Below are 17,228 nucleotides of genomic sequence, written 5' to 3'. Positions count from 1 at the left end.
AGCTTGCCTAGGCTAATTGCCTACCGGTACCGTATAGGCCTAGCATAAGTCAATGTGGTTGCCCTTCATTTGAGTAAGGGTTGCATGATCCAAAGCAAATAATTGATACATAAATAATTTCTTTCAACAATTTATTGCCAGAAACATCCTACCATTCGCACAAACTGCTCGCTAATGATACCGGTACGGTACGGGCCGTTCCAGTATCTGGGCCCATATTTAAACGCCAAACACCCTTTAACTATGCAATTGAGCTTTAGCAATATTGCTTAGCATCGTCTGCATCAGAAAACGTCTTTCCATTTCATAACTATTTTCCAATGTCACATAATCTTTTCATATGTTGCATTCAACACATATGCGCCAGAGAATTTCTGGTCGCATATGTTGACTAAATGGCGGACCCATACTGGCTTCACTTCTTAAAGCGCAAGCGCAAGGTAGTTGGATATCTAGTTATTATATATAAGATATCTATGGATAATATCCAATATAATAGCAGAGTTTCCGCTTGGGTTTTAGAAACTATGCAGATTAATTAATTATTAATAATTAATCAAGCAAGAACATGGATGGAAAAAAGCCGAATCGCTGTTATTTCTCAGTCTTTATTTGATAATGACATAGGAATCTCAACATAAGATGTGACGACAACGTTTAGCTCGAACGCTTCTTTTTGCTTGCTTCACCATTCGTTATTCGCGATGTAGTTCGATACCTATGTCAAGTAATTTAATGCAGCCCAGTTTTATATGGGGTGGTGCCGAAGCCGTTAGTTAGAAGGTTGGACTTGCAATTACGTGAGTCGTGTTCAATATCCAGCGGTGCTACCGAACCACCGCGCTTTTGGCGAAAAATAAAATAATTGAATGATTGATTGAACGCTACTGCTACCGTTGTAACGCCCTTGGGCAATTAGACATATAACGACCAGGTTTGGGGTAATCGAAATCGTTATTCGTAATCGACTGTCAATCGTTAGCATTTTGTTGGTAATCAAATATTACTGGAATAGTTCCAAGATTCGACTTTAATAATGGGTTGATTATTTAAGCTCCAAAGGCATATAAATCGAATGATTGTTCGATTTGTGCAGTACCAAATTGAAAAATAATTATAATCGTTATAAATTATAATAAATTTTATAAATAATATAAATAAAATTATAGAAAAATAATCGATTTATTTGTAATAAGTTTGCCGTTAACTCAAAATGTAATCAATTTATCTGATTGATTATATACGACTATCGTTCTTGAATTGATCATCCCAGCTCTGAAAGGTGTATGGATAGTAATCAATTTATTCGTCCAAAACGCACAGTTTATTCGAATTTACTAAAATCTTAGATAAACCAATTAATTAATGTGAATAATGCCGTATAATTATTGGCGTAATTATTCGATTTATTTGTCAGAAGAGTCTAAAAACGTCGTTTACAAATCGAATAAAACGTTTTACATACACGTTTCCCCGAGTACTTATTTGATTAGTTAGTAATTAGACGTAATCGTCCCAACCCTGTCAACAACACTTACCTGCCCTTCTTCAATGGTCCAGATAAACAGTTCCAAATTCGAGCAATATGGTATAAAAACTATAAAAAGTCGAATAAAAAAGTGTGTGTCTGTAAGAACTTGCCCAAAAACAAGTTAGACATTTAGAGCTCAAACGATGAGGAATTTAGACCGAATTTAAGTAGTGCAAAGTCTTTCTTCGGTCTAAAAATAAAAAAAATAGCAATTGCTTTAAAGTAGTCTTGCCGCTGTATAACTCATTATTTAATGCTAGCAAAACGATAGTAATTACGGACACTTGGAGTGTTTATTGAATTTCAATCTTTTTACTTCGTTTGACGGCGATATTTGACATCGTTTCTCACCGGAAGTTAAAAGTAAGCTCTTTCATCATAACATCAAAGTACTCTGCTGCTGTAGAAGTTAATAGAGCCGACCGTTGTATCGTTGATTCTCTAGTTCATTGAGAATAATTGTAGTATCGACCGAAACGGCTGATTAATAAAATGTTTTCTACTGTTTTGGCTCTTGTAATCATTCTATGTACCACTACCAAAAAATCTTATCTGTTCGCTTTATTTAGTTAAGGCAGCAGACAACGTTTGCCAAAAAGTGTTTGATGGTTTGACTTAGGTTAACAGGATGGAACATGTGTTTGAGTAGCGCCCTGCTATTGGTGACGTCACGTAGTTGCTGATTAGTGATTTAGAGAGGCAGGGTCGAATCGTATAATTGTATTCCTTATTTTTCGTCATTGGCTGTGAGAGAACAAAAAAAGGATGATAACCATTATAGCGTGATAAAATAACAATTAACAATTCCACCAGTAGGTTAACCAGAACCGAAGAGGGAGATTGCCATGACTGTTTGGCGCTAAACGCCACATGTGCAAGAATTATGTAGACAAGTGATAAAGATGAACAATGGTTAGGACGGTCAATAAGACTAAACCCAACATACATAATAAGTTACAAAAAAATTACTGTGGCAAAAGAATGCTCACAAACATATATGTAATAAGTAGGGCAATTATTTTTGACCTATAAATGAAACATTCTGACTTAAAATGGAAGAATTTTGGCAAATTTGACCCAAAAAAACATTTCTTTGACAAATTGGCAATTTCTGGTTTACTGGTACACTACTTTTCTAGGCCTAGGACAAGCATCAGCGTAAACTCATCTAGAGCTTAGCAATGACATTCATCATTACAAATACACCAACGGTAAGCTGGCTTTGATTTGTTTAATGTAAAATATTCTTGATATACACTTTAGTACGCTTTACTTAAACCTTCTACCTGTCGATCACACGAAACATTGCATAAATGCTGAGGCAGTACGGTAACTAGGCTACAGATAAGCTAATAAAACAAACTTGTAAAAATACACCTAGTGACATGGTAATCAGAAGAATGACTGTTATTGTTGTACAGCAGCTTGCTGTTTTCATGTAGCGCCCTCATGTTGTTTACTACTCAGTAAATGACAGGCTACAGTCGGTAATGTGCAACGCTAGGCTCATGAGTCATGACCAAATGAACAGCAGACTTTCAATGCTTGAGTAGCACCCTGGTGTTTGTTGCTGCCATAGATATCCTATAAAACACTAGATCGCTCTTCTTACTGTTTTCGACCAACCAAAAATGAAGCCAATTGAACAGATTTGGCGGGAACAGTAAGGGACCCAAACTGGGCTTTGAACACGATTTTATAGGGCTTTTAACCTGTTAGGTCGAACGTTAAATTGTGAGATTTCTTCGTCAATTTGTAATCTATATAAAACATGGATAAAAGGGGAACTCAATGCTGTGCTTACGGTTGTGGAAAAAGGAAAAAGAGAGTTAATAGCGCTACAGTAAGCGATAAGTTAATGGAAAGAAGTGCCAGTGAAGGGAGTTCGGATGATGACATTGATGAGACAAGAAAGAAAACTTGTCATCCAAGAACCTTCCATGCGTAAGCATTTTTTGTGCATAATAATAATTACCTACAACTAATGTTTTTCTTGGTTTAACGTTAATACCGGTACCGTATGTAAACTGTAGCGTAGCCTAGCCTACTGGCACTGACATAAAGTCCTGTAACTGAAAGCTCTTTTCTCATTGCTTAAGGTGTTAAATATGCTACTTATGTCTATATGTATACAGTCTATAGTCTAACTGTACCTCTTATTCAACTTCATGCTTCCTAGAGGCATATTGGCAGTATTGTGCCTTTTCAAGCTGATAACTCCATTCTTCACCATAACCATCACCAATAATGCACGCCAAAAGTAACTACTCTCTTACTAGGCTAACATAGAAGTTGATAAGTGATCAATTTTTTTCCAAAGTCGTCTATTTATTAAATATCTCAGTGGCCCATTGACAGGAAATTCCTCGAAAAGAGTGGTGCTAATGTTGTTATAACTTGCTAAAACAAGACCACAAGCAGCAAAATGGCCCCCATATGAAACTTTAAAACCTGCAGATGTTAAACAACTACAGCGGTGCGATAACCACAGCCTTTATATGCCAGGTATACAGGCTACAGGTTAGTTGCTGAAAACTGAGTTGCAAAGAGCAATAGTGTAGTAGCCTAGTACCGGCAGGTGTTTTTGTGCAACAGTAATTATTAATTAATCGTGTCTTTGCACCAGTCGTTCAATTTAATGAGCTGTAACTTCTGACCATCTCATTAACATTGCAGCTGTTGTGTATTGGCATGGCGTTCAACCAATAACTTACCTCAGCTAAAAGTGCACCCGGACAGTCTCAGATACATTCGATGACATATTTTTATTAAAACATATGTTTATAGTACCAAGTATATGTACAACAGATTTCCATCAGACTCAGACCGAAAGAAAGAATGGCTTTTGGCGATGCGTAGAGATTGTTGGATTTGGAAGACACTGTTTCCATTGTCTTCCAAGTTGTATCATTTTAATTAAATTTCTGATATTTATCGCGCTATTACATAACGTCGTACCAGCAAACACTCAAAAATTTGCTCAGACCATTTTCTTGAGAAATATTTTGATAGAACAGGGCAACGAAACAGGCTAAAGATGGTGCTGTACCAACTCGTTTTAAGAAATTTCCACAACATCTTAAAAAAGTAAGGTTATAAATTCCAGTAATTATTGGCAGTTAACAAGTTTATGACAAATTTTTGTTCGCTTGTGTGAAGTATTACGCAATAAACTCATCTGTCATAAAGACCGCGAATGCTGGCGGTTATTGTTAGAATATGAGCGAGGACGGTTGATAACTTGTTTTACTACCGCTTCGATGATATGAGTTCTCATTTCTCAAATTGCGTGACTATGCTGTTAGTTGCTTGATTCTGTCTATACAAATTACTAAATTATAAAGTTCCCATTTTATTTATTTAATTACAAGATCCCAAATTAAATTTCAAACATCTCGAAAACAACTCGTGAGTCGTGACGTAATCGTCACAAGTTATTTTATTATTATTAAGACAGTTATTTTAATAATTATTGGAAATTATTGGCTATAATATACTGGTAAGTATACAAGCACTGATATAATATACTAATATATATACTGGCAGTATAACTTTGAATTGATTCACTGCAGGCTGGTCATGAAAGGAAGAAACCATATACACGAAATACGAAAACTGGTTTGCAGTCACAATGCAGTTCCGGTAGTAAAGATAAAACAAGTGATTACATACAGCATAAGCAATTCACCCACTAAATTGAATACGAAAATCCAGTCACGAAGCAAACAAATTGCAGCAATTCGAAAAAATTTAAAACTCAGTCAGCAAAAGTCACGTAGATTTAAACAGAAAATAGTTTAGAAAATAGTAATAGAAACAACTGCATTCCTCTAAAGGTTGCAAGTATTCCACGGAATTGAAGGCATTTGCACTAACCCTTCAGTTTTACTCTTCCAAGGCATATGAGTATGTCAGAAAAACCTTCAACTTAGCTTTTCAATCACTTGCATTGCACAATCAACCATTAGAAAATGGTACACCAAAGAGTCGGCTGAGCCTGGTTTTACAGAACCTGCATTCAGAGTACTTTCAGCCAGAGTTGAAAAGAAAAGAAGAAAAACAATCAAGTAATTTGTGCTTTAATGCTGGATGAAATGGCCATTAAGAAGCATGTTTCTTGGGATGGCCATCGTTTCCGAGGTTTTGTTGATATTGGTGTGGAAATGCCAGCAGATGATTCCTCACCTGTTGCAAAAGATGCTTTAGTGCTAATTGTTGTTTCGTTAAACAATTCATGAAAAATTCCTTGTGGCTATTTTTTTACTGACAGTCAGACTGGTAAAGAGAAAGCTAACCTTGTAAATGTTTGTATTGGGCGGCTCCATGATATAGGAGTAGTAGTTTTTCTGTGACATGTGATGGTCCTTCCAGTCATCTTGCTATGATGAATGAACTTGGTTTGTCTTTAGACATAGATAACTTCCAAACTTATTTTAACCATCCTGCAGATGAAAATTCCAAAATATATATGTTGTTAGATGTGTGCCATATGCTTAAACTTATACGCAATACCTTTGGTGAAGGTGGAATACTTGTATATTTTGAAGGAAAGAAAGTGAAATGGGAATACTTGGTTCAGCTGCAGAAACTTCAAAAAGAAGAAGGCTTACGCCTTGCAAACAAACTTAAGTTGGTCCATATAAACTGGAAACAACAAAAAATGAAGGTTAACTTGGCAGCTCAAGCAATAAGTGCAAGTGTAGCTGATGCCATTGAGTACTGCAGCAACACATTGAAACTACAACAGTTCCAAAGTTCGGCGGCAACTGTTAGGTTTTTACATATTTTTGATCGCTTATTTGATATATGCAATTCCAGAAATCCATGTGCTAAAGGATTCAAATCACCTTTGAAAAGAAGCAATGAGTCAAGCTGGAGGCCATTTCTTGATTTTTCTTTTGATTACATTCTCAAGTTGAAGGACACTGCTGGGGTACAAATGCTTAAAACAAGACGGAAAACAGGCTTTCTGGGATTCTTGATGGCAATAAGAAGTATAAAAGAGTTGTTTGAAGATTTAGTTGGGCAAAATCAATCTCCACTAAGATATATCTTAACTTACAAGCTTAGCAAGGTCAGCAGAAGGTTTCAACAACAACCCGACAAGCCAGCAGTTTACAGCAGCTTATAAGTGCTTACTTCTAAGAAGTGATATTAAAGGTGGACTTGGTAACTGTAAACAAAAGTTACCAATTGAAATTTTGCATATATTCAATGGTGCTTCAACTAGTAACCTTCAGCTGACAGAATCAGGTGCTCTTATTATAAGAAAATATGACCTACTTGGACGGGATCTAGAAGTCGACGAAGATCATAGCCTCAGTGAAATTCCAAACATTCTTGGTTTGTCTGAATACATAAAAGCTGCCATTTCATACATAGCTGGCTATGTTAGCAAAATGGTTGATAAGCAAATTTTTTGGAGTCATTGTAGTCAAGCTCTTGGTTCAACAACCAATTTTCCAGTGTCTGACTTCCTGCAAATGAAAGATAAAGGCAAATTATTTAAACCTTCCGAAAGTGTAGTAGTAGTTTGCGAGGAAACTGAAAAACAGTTTTCAACGTCTTCTTAAAACTACAAGAGGAAAACTTCCCCAAGGTAAAATGTAGCAAAATAATTTATATTTATCTGATGATTATTATATTTATCTGATATATATGTAAACACAGCTTAGTTGCATAATTACAAAAAATATAGAAGATTATATACAGTATCATATACACCTTGAATTTGTTATGTCGGTTTAGAAAAAGAAGTATCAGAAGGTATTGCAACATCTGTTCCGGCTAATATCAACCTATCTTTAGCATTCTGCAATCTTCAATATCATATGTTAGACACAAGTGTCACCAACAACCATATCTTTGACCTTATAAAGTTAGTTTCAAAAGCATACTGCAAAATTCGACTTTACGACCTTGGAAAAGAGTACAATAAAGAAATTACCTGCAAAAAGATACGAAAAAAATTTAACAAACTTGTACTATTCAGCCATCAGTAGTGACAAGTGGATGACTCATTACTGTTTAATTTCAAATGTCAGTCATTGACAGAGTAATGTATGTAGTAGTGATTAGTGAATGGTTTTGTTTTATCTCTTTTGTTTTGTAAAATTGTACATGTAAATAAGTTTGGCTAAATGTTTATGTCCTTTTTTACACGTTTTACAATAGGGTCCAACAAATCAGATTCTTATTTGTAGTTAAAGTGTGGCACAATAGAAAACTAGGCCTATAGACTACAGTTAACTGAACATATTTCCAGATGTGGGCAGTCAATACTTTGACTTTGAAAGTACTGGCATAGCACCAAAACTAGCGTAGGCATAAATCTCTCAAAATCTTGAAACTATTACTATAAAAGTACCAATGGCGACTAGCCTAGCTGTTGAGACGACTAAAAGAAAAAATTAATCCGGTATTGACGGTATAGCTTACAATGTAACACATTTCTGTCTGGGATTCGGAACATGGTATTACAAAGTAATGTACGAAGGTACTGTATCAATGCCCATCTCCGATTATTCCAGTAGCCTATCTCTAAAATAACATCGTGCTAAAGCTATGAGTTTTCAAAGTATACGGTAGTCCAGGCTACATACGGCATCGGCGTGTCCTACGATGTATAAAGAGTCCTAGCCCGTATAAGTTCTGTATAACGTTAGAACTAGGCTATTTTTACAAATATACCGTACTGGAGACAAGACAATTGTCGATACAACTCCATCACAATTCAGCACCACTGTTGCGACTGACTGACTGGGTCCGTCCCTTGATGGCGGATTCGCAAAGTTTCAATTTGGCTTCAATTCCAATGGCGAGTTGAGCGATCTAGTGTTTTATAGGATATCTATGGTTGCTGCTCTGTTATTGACAGGTCTCTGTTGGTGATCCAGCAGCAGGCCGCTGTTGGTGACGTAATGAACAGCAGACTGTGTTTGCTCGAATAGCACCCTGATGTTGGTTGCTTTTGAAAAACTGGACAGCTTACAGTTTGTTTATATCAATAGTGCTTAGGTGTAAATATAGCTCTCAATATCCTCGCCCACACAACTAATTTTCAAAGATATTTTTCTCTAAAAGCCAGTGTACACTTTCTTGGAAAGAATCTACCTCAGCTACTCACTTTGCTGAATAACTAAAAAAACTGCTGTTTGTAACTTCACGAACAGCAGCCTGTTAATCATTGAGTAGCTAGCAAAGCAGCGTGCTATTGGAAAACAGCAGGCTCCAAAACCAGCTCTTTTGGTTACGACCCCGTCGCTGAAGATTGAAGATCTGGACTATTTAGCCTAGAGCCCTATACCATCATCAAGTCAAGTGTCTGCGTAGCCATAACATACCATCATTGCTGTAAATGTAAAGTCTATAACATCGCATAAGATTGATTTCGTTTAGTTTAGATGCTTAACGTACGTATGTAGGCTATTCTGCCCGCATTTTACATAGTTAGCAAGACTTTAAGGATTTTGAGTTTATACGGTTGTTAGGTAGCCTCAGTATATGGAATGTATGTTTTTCGTGCACCGGAAAAGGTAATTTTCGTTAACTGGTGTGTACCATTAGGCAGAAAAAAGTGTGCACCAGATATCGCTGTTTTGGGAATAACTTTGCTTACAAGGTAGCTGTTTTGACCCATTTTGTGCACCAGATAGCTAGGCTACGTTATGCACCGGACATAGGCCTATCAAGTGCAAAACGCTTTCTTTTCATACGAGTATGTAGGCTCTCTACTAGCTTACTTGTTACTGTACTAACGCCTCTAGGCTGTAGCAAATCTCAAATTTTAACCGTGTTTTGAAAAAAAAGAATTGTTAAAAAAAATTTAACTCAGTTTGTCTTTATAAATTTCCACTTGCAACAATTATATTAGATAACACTTTGGCTAGCAAGTTTCAACTCAACTTTCAGCTTTTCCGGTTTTTCCTACTTGTTGATTAGAGTAATCTGCAGATATATTATCAGAGTAATCTGCCTTAGTGGAAAGTGTGACAACTGCAAGCATGAGATTCATCAACGTGCATGCTACATTTTCTTACCCTCACATCAGTTTATAATAAACTAGCCTAACTTTGCCTGCACGATTTCTTGTTGAAAATTGCCATACTTTCCAGTCAGGGTAATCTGATAATCGTCCTGACCTCTTTGGTTTTTATGTTATGTATTTTCAGCGTTTTTGTGGTCTTCCTGGCATTTTCATCTAGGTCTATTCATTTGTTGCAATATGGTACTTAAATTTGAGGTATTTGCCTATACAGAGTTTTTTTTAAAAGGCTGCGACCATTTTGATTGATTGAAAATTTTGTTTTGTTGGCGCTGATCAGCTAAACCTAAATTGGTTGAGAAGAGTAGTCTGAATTAGATTGTTTATGCATAATAATATTGCATGAATAACAGTCATTAGCAAAAGCCTGTAGGCCTAAAGGATCAATGAAACCTCCATGAAAGATTTAATGTCGTAGATATTTTTGACCAAAAATGCAAGATGTGCGATCAAGCCAATGGTCTGACGGAAATAATTCTTGACTATGAGCCCAACATGAAATCAACATTTTATGTTGAAGTTCCATTTGAAGGTAGTCTCCTAAAAGAAAACCCTAAAGAATCTTCAAGAAAGCGCAAATGCACAAGTAAGTTGTTAGCATTTTGTAAACAGATATATAATATAAAAGCTTGTTAGTAATAATTTCTAATAGAAATTGTTATCAATTGCATACTTTCCATCCTTATTTTAGTTGTATTGTGTTTGTAGGTATGAACATATTTTATTAGCTGCAATAGTAGAGATCACATATTTTTAATATGGCATATTGAACAAAACAACATGGTAGTAGTTTTTATTTGATATTTGTTACCTTAACCTTGACTTAGTAAGTTATTAGCAGCAAACTGATAATATCTGTATACTGTTTTACATAATACATCCTCCATATCATAAATTAATCAACTTTTCAGTGAATTGCTTGTTTTTCTCGTAGGCATTCCATATCAATACAAGATAAAAAGAAAGTCGGTTGAGAAAATTCATGTCTCTGTTGATCGAAATAATACAAGTTCCTTTTCTCATATTTCTCAATTTCCACAAACCTCTAATGTTAATGACGATCACGATACAGAAAAATATCTCACAAAATCAGCCAAAAAAACAAAACCATCTGACAAATGTACCCACAAACAGGTATATATGTTTAAGTAGAAACAGTGATTACTCGCTCTTAATGATTAAATGACATTGCTGCCTGTGGAGAACAGTGGAGTTGTAGTCAGACTAATTATTTTATATTTTAGGATAAAAATGAAGATTTGTCTAATGTTGTACTTTCAAATTATAAACTTGATTGCGACTCAACTTCACTTGAGCAGTCTACTGTGCAAGTCATGACAAGTCAGTCAACTCTAGTAACACATATGAATTATTTGAAAATGTTTTCTTTATCAAATATGTTGTCATATAGACCATCTATTTTCCTGAACTATGGTCCTGAAGAGTTAAGCATGATTTGTAATGTAACAGTTTTTAATCTAATATAATTCATTGTGGTTTAGATGATTATGGTGAACAATTCGTTGTTACGTTGTATCCTGGCGCTGAATCAAACATCACGTCAACTGCAAATACAAAAGATGTTTGTTGAATTGATATTTTTTTCTGGTCTAAATGTTTGTCATTACTAATAAGTGAAAATACTAAGTGTGTGCCTAATTATAATATATCTAATTAATTCTTTATGTTTGCAGAATGTTATAATGAGTTCTACGAATTCATCATTCATGAAGATAGGGGGAACCAACTCATTTTTTATATCCTCGTCCTTCTCAGAAGCTAATGAAACTCAGCTGTGAGTTTGCTATAGTACCTATTTTTTTTTAACTCACTGTAGATATATTGCTTAGTCACTATTCATATCTTATTTTTTTTGCTGATGAATAGACGGCCATCTAGTGGCGGTACAGTAATAACAAACAACTCTGCTAACTCCCTACAATGGATTTCAGTACCCCAATCACTGTAATTACATTCTCTTTGCTTGTCTAGGTGCTCCAGCATGACAGCAGATAGCAGTGATTTAATTTACTCAATTCCTAATACTTCTGTACAACTTGACGGTGAGAAAACTTTGCAGCAAAGAAATCTCAAAGCTAAAAGAAGCTCTGCAAAACGAAAATTGGTAAGTATATCATTTTCTTTTGGGTTTTTGTTTGTGAAATTTAACTTTCTAATCATATTATTACGAAAGTTTTACAGTTTGTTGAATATTCTGTTTATGTTAGTGCGGTGTTTTTGAAGAGCTTCCACCTTTTTGAAAAACTATACTTGGTAACTACCCACAATGTGCCACTTATGCAGATTATATGCAAAACATTCAATCACTTTTTTAAGCAAAATATGAGCTGATCTAGTTTCAAGCTATTAATATCAAACTGTATGGAAAGAAACATGGGGTAACACGATCTCTCAGTGAAGGGTTTATTAATTGCTAGAAAGTTGAAAATATTTGGGAGTATAATTATACTAATACAATTAGACACTACACAGAAAAATTATAAATTTGTTCCAAAACTGTTTGGCAAAGTCAACAAATGTTATTGCCAACCTACAAAAATCTGAGAATAAGCACGGCCATTGGCCACACTAAGCAACCACATAAACAGGTACATGAGGGCAGTCAACCTAAATTGTTTTCACACAAAGTCCTTCAGTTTGAGAAACGCTGTTGCACTGATTGTGGTCTGAATTAATTAATCCCATCTTCACATGCTTTTTTGTGTATTACTGCCACAAAAGCATTTACATAACATATGTTTTCAGCATTCGAAGTTACCAGCATCTGCTGATTTTGTTGATGACCCTGTACGAAATTTATGGGTTACAACAAAATCTCACAAGGAACAACTCAAGGAAAATGGCCATTCTTGGACCACTGGAATGTGGAGCACAGAGGAAACTGAAATTCTCAAACAGAATATTCAGAATTATTGTGTTGTAAGTTGGGTAAACTGCTTGATCTAAATTAGTTCTTTCATTAAAGTTGTAAAGACCTTGTTTTGCTACAATACATCACATACATGTTGGATAAATAGCTTTTTTTTATAAATATGAAGTACATACTAGTAGTTTTAGAATTGAATTTCTAGAAGTGCCAGAAAACACTTTCATTGCAGGGACGAGGCGTAAAAGATCCAACAGACATCATATTTAATGCTTCAAAAGAAGAAAGGAAAGATTTCTATCCCACTGTGTCATCAGGTTTAAATCGGCCGTTGTTTGCAGTTTATCGCCGAATTAGACGATTATATGATAAACGAAACTACAAGGGAAAGTGAGTCTATGAATATCATGTCACTTTTACGTCATGTTTTGATCTGTCTATTAATATGAGTTGTCACTTAAACATCCAACCAAACAAAGTTGATTTATTTTCCGAAACCAGCTCATAATTTACTTCCACATACAGATATTCAAGTGAAGAACTCTTGAAACTTCAAGAGCTTCGAAAAGTCCACGGTAGAGATTGGACACAGATTGCACAACAGTTGGGAAGAAGTTCAGATTCAGTCAAGGATCGATGTCGGCTACTTCGAGATGATCTGACTGTCGGTATGTTGTCCGCTACACTGTTATCAACACGCTGCTTCACTCAAAGTGCTTGAACTTAGTTTCCCTTCCTTCCATTTTACTGGCAAGAAATACGTTTATTGTGTCTTAGTTAAATGTTCACGTAAAATAAATATTATCTTATACAGTTATACTTACTAAAATCAAATTGATGTCAGCGTAACTTCAATCTTCAGCTTGCTATTATCAAAAAAATTTAAATATTTTTGCATCCTTTACCCCAACCAATTACCCTTGATCTAACAACAACTAAGTTTATTTCAAATAATGAGGTAGGAAAATATAGTTACCAGTAAAGCCTCACGTTCCCAAATTTTGCATTACGTTATTATTTTGAAATTAGACACGCTGATTTGATGGTTCTTGAAGGTATGAGTTGCTAATTGTTAACAGAAATAACTGTTTGGCAGGAAAATGGGCAGATGAAGAAGAGGAGAGATTGGCAAAAGCCGTCCATGCTGTTACAAACACTGAACCTGGGGAATCAGTTACAGATGGAATACCGTGGGGTCACATTGCTAATTTGGTTGGTTTATAAATGTTTACTTCTGCTATACGATTATATTAGTCTTACTGGCTATTTTGTGTATTAAGCTTTGGGCTTATTGCATCTGAAATAAATTTGTTGGTAGTAATTTGAATTAGTTTTCCTGTTTATCACCAGGTTGGGACAAGAACGGACAAACAATGTCGTGCAAAATGGCTTAACTATCTCAACTGGAAACAGGTCCAAGGCCATGAATGGACAAAATTTGATGACAAACTTTTGGTGGGAAAGTAAGTGTCATAAACCACGTCTTCATTGCAGCACTCACCATCGTCATCATGTTAGGATTAGGCAGAAATGTCGCTACTACCATCACAACATCATGAGGGTTTTTTCTATTTTATTACTAGTTTCATTAAAAAAGCATACTTTCAACACACTTGACAATAGCATTTTCATGTAACACACATATGTTGGTGTATTTCTCTTAATATGCTATGTTTAATGTACATTTTACACACTACATAATATACTTTTAAGTCCTATTAACTTTTACAAATCTGCAGAATTTCTGAGTTGCTCGTTTCCTCTGACAATGAGATTGACTGGAACAAGTTGTGCGTGGGCTGGAAAAGTGTTCGCTCCCCACAATGGCTCCGTGGAAAGTGGGTTAACCTTAAAAAGATGTTGGCAGAATCTGACATTGTTGGCTTGAATTTTAATGGTAGGCGCACGTTGGCAAATGTCAAAGGCATCCTAAGTCCTGTCTCAAGGGCAAGTTTTTGACGATGACTGTAGTCTAATATAAGTAGTGATTCTTTTCTTAAATTTTGCAATTTCAGACACTGTCCAACTGCTGAATAAGCTCTTTTCAGAAGAAATTTTTAAAATGTGGGATCGCCCAAAACAAATGCTCAAGTTTGTCATGGAAGAACAGGCCAAGATGAACGAATTGGGTGACTAATTTATCTCTTCATGTGCAGTTATCTTACACATCCTTGTTGTTTGCTGGCCCTTGCAACTGTAAAACCTTGTACTTTTAAAATATGTGGGATTTATGGCTAATGTCTTGTAGAAACATCTCATAAAGTTAAACTGGATGATGGAAGCGATATAGACGACTCATCCAATATAACGACAAGCGTGATCAGTCAAGCTGAAAATACGTCGTCTGCACCTCTCTTTTTGCAGACAAACGACCCTGACCAGCTGTTATCGTCCGACCTGATAAACATATCTGAAAACGCGGACGAGTCCAACAGTGCGTCAAAACACAGTTTAAATGCAATAGTGAGGCCAAGAACATCGTCAGTAAGCATAAAAAAGCCGAAAAATTTGAAAATTGCTTCTATTTAAACCTTCAACTGTATTATTGAAATTTTTGTTCTTTTCTGTTTATAGGAATCAAATCAACCGAAAGCAAATTTCGAACTAGGAGCAAGTACGGGTATGTGTGTTCATCATAGCATTTTTTGATACATACGATGTTGCCTTTCAACCAGATATTCATCAAGAGATTATTTGATTATTATTTATTGACTCGGCTCAATAATATGCCTAATATTCCTTGGTGAAGATTCCTTTCCTCGTAAACATCGCCATTGTTGTGTATGCAGGTGTCCTCTGTGATATGAATGATAGTCCCCTCTCTTTACCTTTGGGAACTTATCACTTGACTCCCACCTCATCCGATGGGATTTTCATCATCCAACCTTCTGACACTCCCCCGACCGATGTAAGACAAATCATCGTGTATCATTAAATTTCTGATACCTAATGCCATAAATTAGGTTACCTATTTAGCGAGGTCTATTGGGTAACTTAGTTCTGTTGTCCGCAGGGTGTAACCCTGTCGACTACTGATAACCGGTTTGTAAACATCACACTTGCACCGGATGTACTTAACTCGATGCTTAAACTTGGTGAAGCCACTTCAACCACAGACGGCATCAATCTAGAAGGTACTGGATCAGACCCAGGTAAAACATAAAGAGATTCTCTCATTTCTCGCAGTTTATCGAGATACCATCTTTTGATTGTTTCTTCGATGGAGTTTTTTCTTGATGGAAGACGAATAAATAATGTTGTGTTGCTGTAATAACGATTCAACATCACGTTTTCGCATCCAGATTAAATTTTTCTCCTCTAGGATATATACCGAACAGTTCAAGAGAAAACCCGATATTAAGCAGTGTAGCTCACGACATCACCATAACAACCCAAGAAAACCCGTTATGACAGGAAGGTCGCACTAGGTCGTGTTCTCGTATTTTACCAGGTAAAATCATGTTCAATGATGTTAGTTTTCAAAAGCATGCTAAATTTATGCCATCGCTACAATATTAGGCTACGTTTATTTTAATATACAGTATACTGGGAAGTTTTTTGTCCTATGATTTGCTTATTTGACTGAACACCGATTTTAAACTAATTATTTTGCATTATCAGCGACCACATTTTCCGTTAAGAATCATACACATCACGAGGTTATCAAATATATGTCATTTTTTCATTCATATGTTGTTATTTCTTAGATTCATTGGAGCCCATTTGACGAGAGCTCTATTATGGTGGTGCTTGAATGGAATCAAACCCATGCTAATACGATGGAATTTTTCCGATCTACGTACTATGGAGGGTTAAACGCTGCTGCAATGAATCGCAAGCTTCTTTTTTCATCATCGTCCTGTTACTGTTACCGAATGTGTAAGTTTGCAATAAAATTATATTCTGTCGTCGTCCTTTCGCGAGGCATTCAATCTTCGGATCCACAGTAGGTCAATTATGCTGGCTTGATGATATATTAAGGGGGTTTGTAGCGAACTGCTGCTTTATTCAGAAGCGGACGAGAAAATATTGCGAACGCACGTCAACCTATGAACCCAGAAAGAAAATAACATAAAAATAAACAAAATTTTAGGCAAAATAGATGTGACTGATGAATAGATTGCTTTCATTGCTACTTGATTCTGGAATGCACCTATACAAACACAAAGAAATTGTTGCTATGAAGTAAAGCAAAAACTTTTCTTATTTACAGTTAGATCAGTTAGGAACAGCGCGATCATTTCGTCTAAAGCAGGGGCGGGCAAACTTTTTGTACTGAGGGCCGCATTAGAAAAAATGTTGCAGCCGGCGGGCCGCACACTCTCATTACAAAGTAGGAAAATTTACCCGGTGTGTAAATAAACGCATATTCATATTAAACACAATTTTTGCATTTCACACTCAGTTACGCTTAAAGCTACGCAATCTTCATCACAAAGGCCTACGGTAGCCGCTACCGTATTTGTATTTTATGATCAAACAATTGAATCAAACAATGCGTGAGAAGTGTACGGCTAGTTGCTGAAAGCATGTTGCAATACATGCGCGACTGACGTGTGTGTGTTTACGCACTGAAAGTGAAGAGAAAAACACTCGTAAAGGGAATAATATTTTGTCATGTAACCTGTTTAATTAAAACAATAAGTGATGAGTAGGAGTTTCTGCAAGTGCCGGCGGGCCGCATAAAATGGGACAGGGGGCCGCATGCGGCCCGCGGGCCGTAGTTTGCCCACCCCTGGTCTAAAGTCTACATTTGTGATAGACTT

At 36.0% G+C, this 17,228-nt stretch overlaps 1 protein-coding gene and 1 long non-coding RNA gene across 6 annotated transcripts; one reads left to right on the top strand and one right to left on the bottom strand.

Moving 5' to 3' along the window:
- Nucleotides 1-4,910: 4,910 nt before the first annotated feature.
- On the bottom strand, nt 4,911-7,473 carry LOC143460299 (uncharacterized). Of its 4 annotated transcripts, XR_013117862.1 has the most exons (7): nt 7,256-7,473; nt 6,815-7,008; nt 6,594-6,704; nt 6,379-6,508; nt 6,044-6,175; nt 5,827-5,973; nt 4,911-5,716 (listed from the first exon to the last, which is right to left on the bottom strand). It is a non-coding gene; the product is annotated as an uncharacterized LOC143460299 (long non-coding RNA). The 4 variants fall into 4 exon arrangements; XR_013117859.1 differs by having other exon boundaries at nt 6,379-6,704; XR_013117860.1 differs by having other exon boundaries at nt 6,044-6,119; nt 6,379-6,704.
- A 1,360-nt stretch (nt 7,474-8,833) lies between these two features.
- Nucleotides 8,834-16,373, top strand: LOC143460298 (uncharacterized). 2 transcript variants are annotated; one of them, XM_076957755.1, is made up of 20 exons: nt 8,834-9,773; nt 9,994-10,161; nt 10,510-10,709; nt 10,820-10,916; nt 11,078-11,157; nt 11,270-11,370; nt 11,568-11,700; nt 12,342-12,515; nt 12,695-12,852; nt 12,988-13,130; nt 13,559-13,674; nt 13,813-13,925; nt 14,202-14,359; nt 14,478-14,591; nt 14,711-14,946; nt 15,037-15,082; nt 15,252-15,370; nt 15,476-15,614; nt 15,785-15,913; nt 16,170-16,373. In XM_076957755.1, exons 2-19 carry the CDS (start codon nt 10,017-10,019, stop codon nt 15,871-15,873), a joined length of 2,361 nt encoding a protein of 786 aa, XP_076813870.1. In that variant the 5' UTR covers nt 8,834-9,773; nt 9,994-10,016; the 3' UTR covers nt 15,874-15,913; nt 16,170-16,373. The 2 variants fall into 2 exon arrangements, with proteins under 2 accessions (XP_076813870.1, XP_076813869.1); XM_076957754.1 differs by lacking the exon at nt 8,834-9,773 and having other exon boundaries at nt 9,782-10,161.
- Nucleotides 16,374-17,228: the final 855 nt, after the last annotated feature.

Source organism: Clavelina lepadiformis, chromosome 5, assembly GCF_947623445.1.
Source record: "Clavelina lepadiformis chromosome 5, kaClaLepa1.1, whole genome shotgun sequence".
In the NCBI taxonomy this organism is placed as follows: Eukaryota; Metazoa; Chordata; class Ascidiacea; order Aplousobranchia; family Clavelinidae; genus Clavelina; species Clavelina lepadiformis.
Note: the sequence above shows the minus strand (reverse complement) of the source record. Positions and strands in the feature narration are given on the sequence as shown.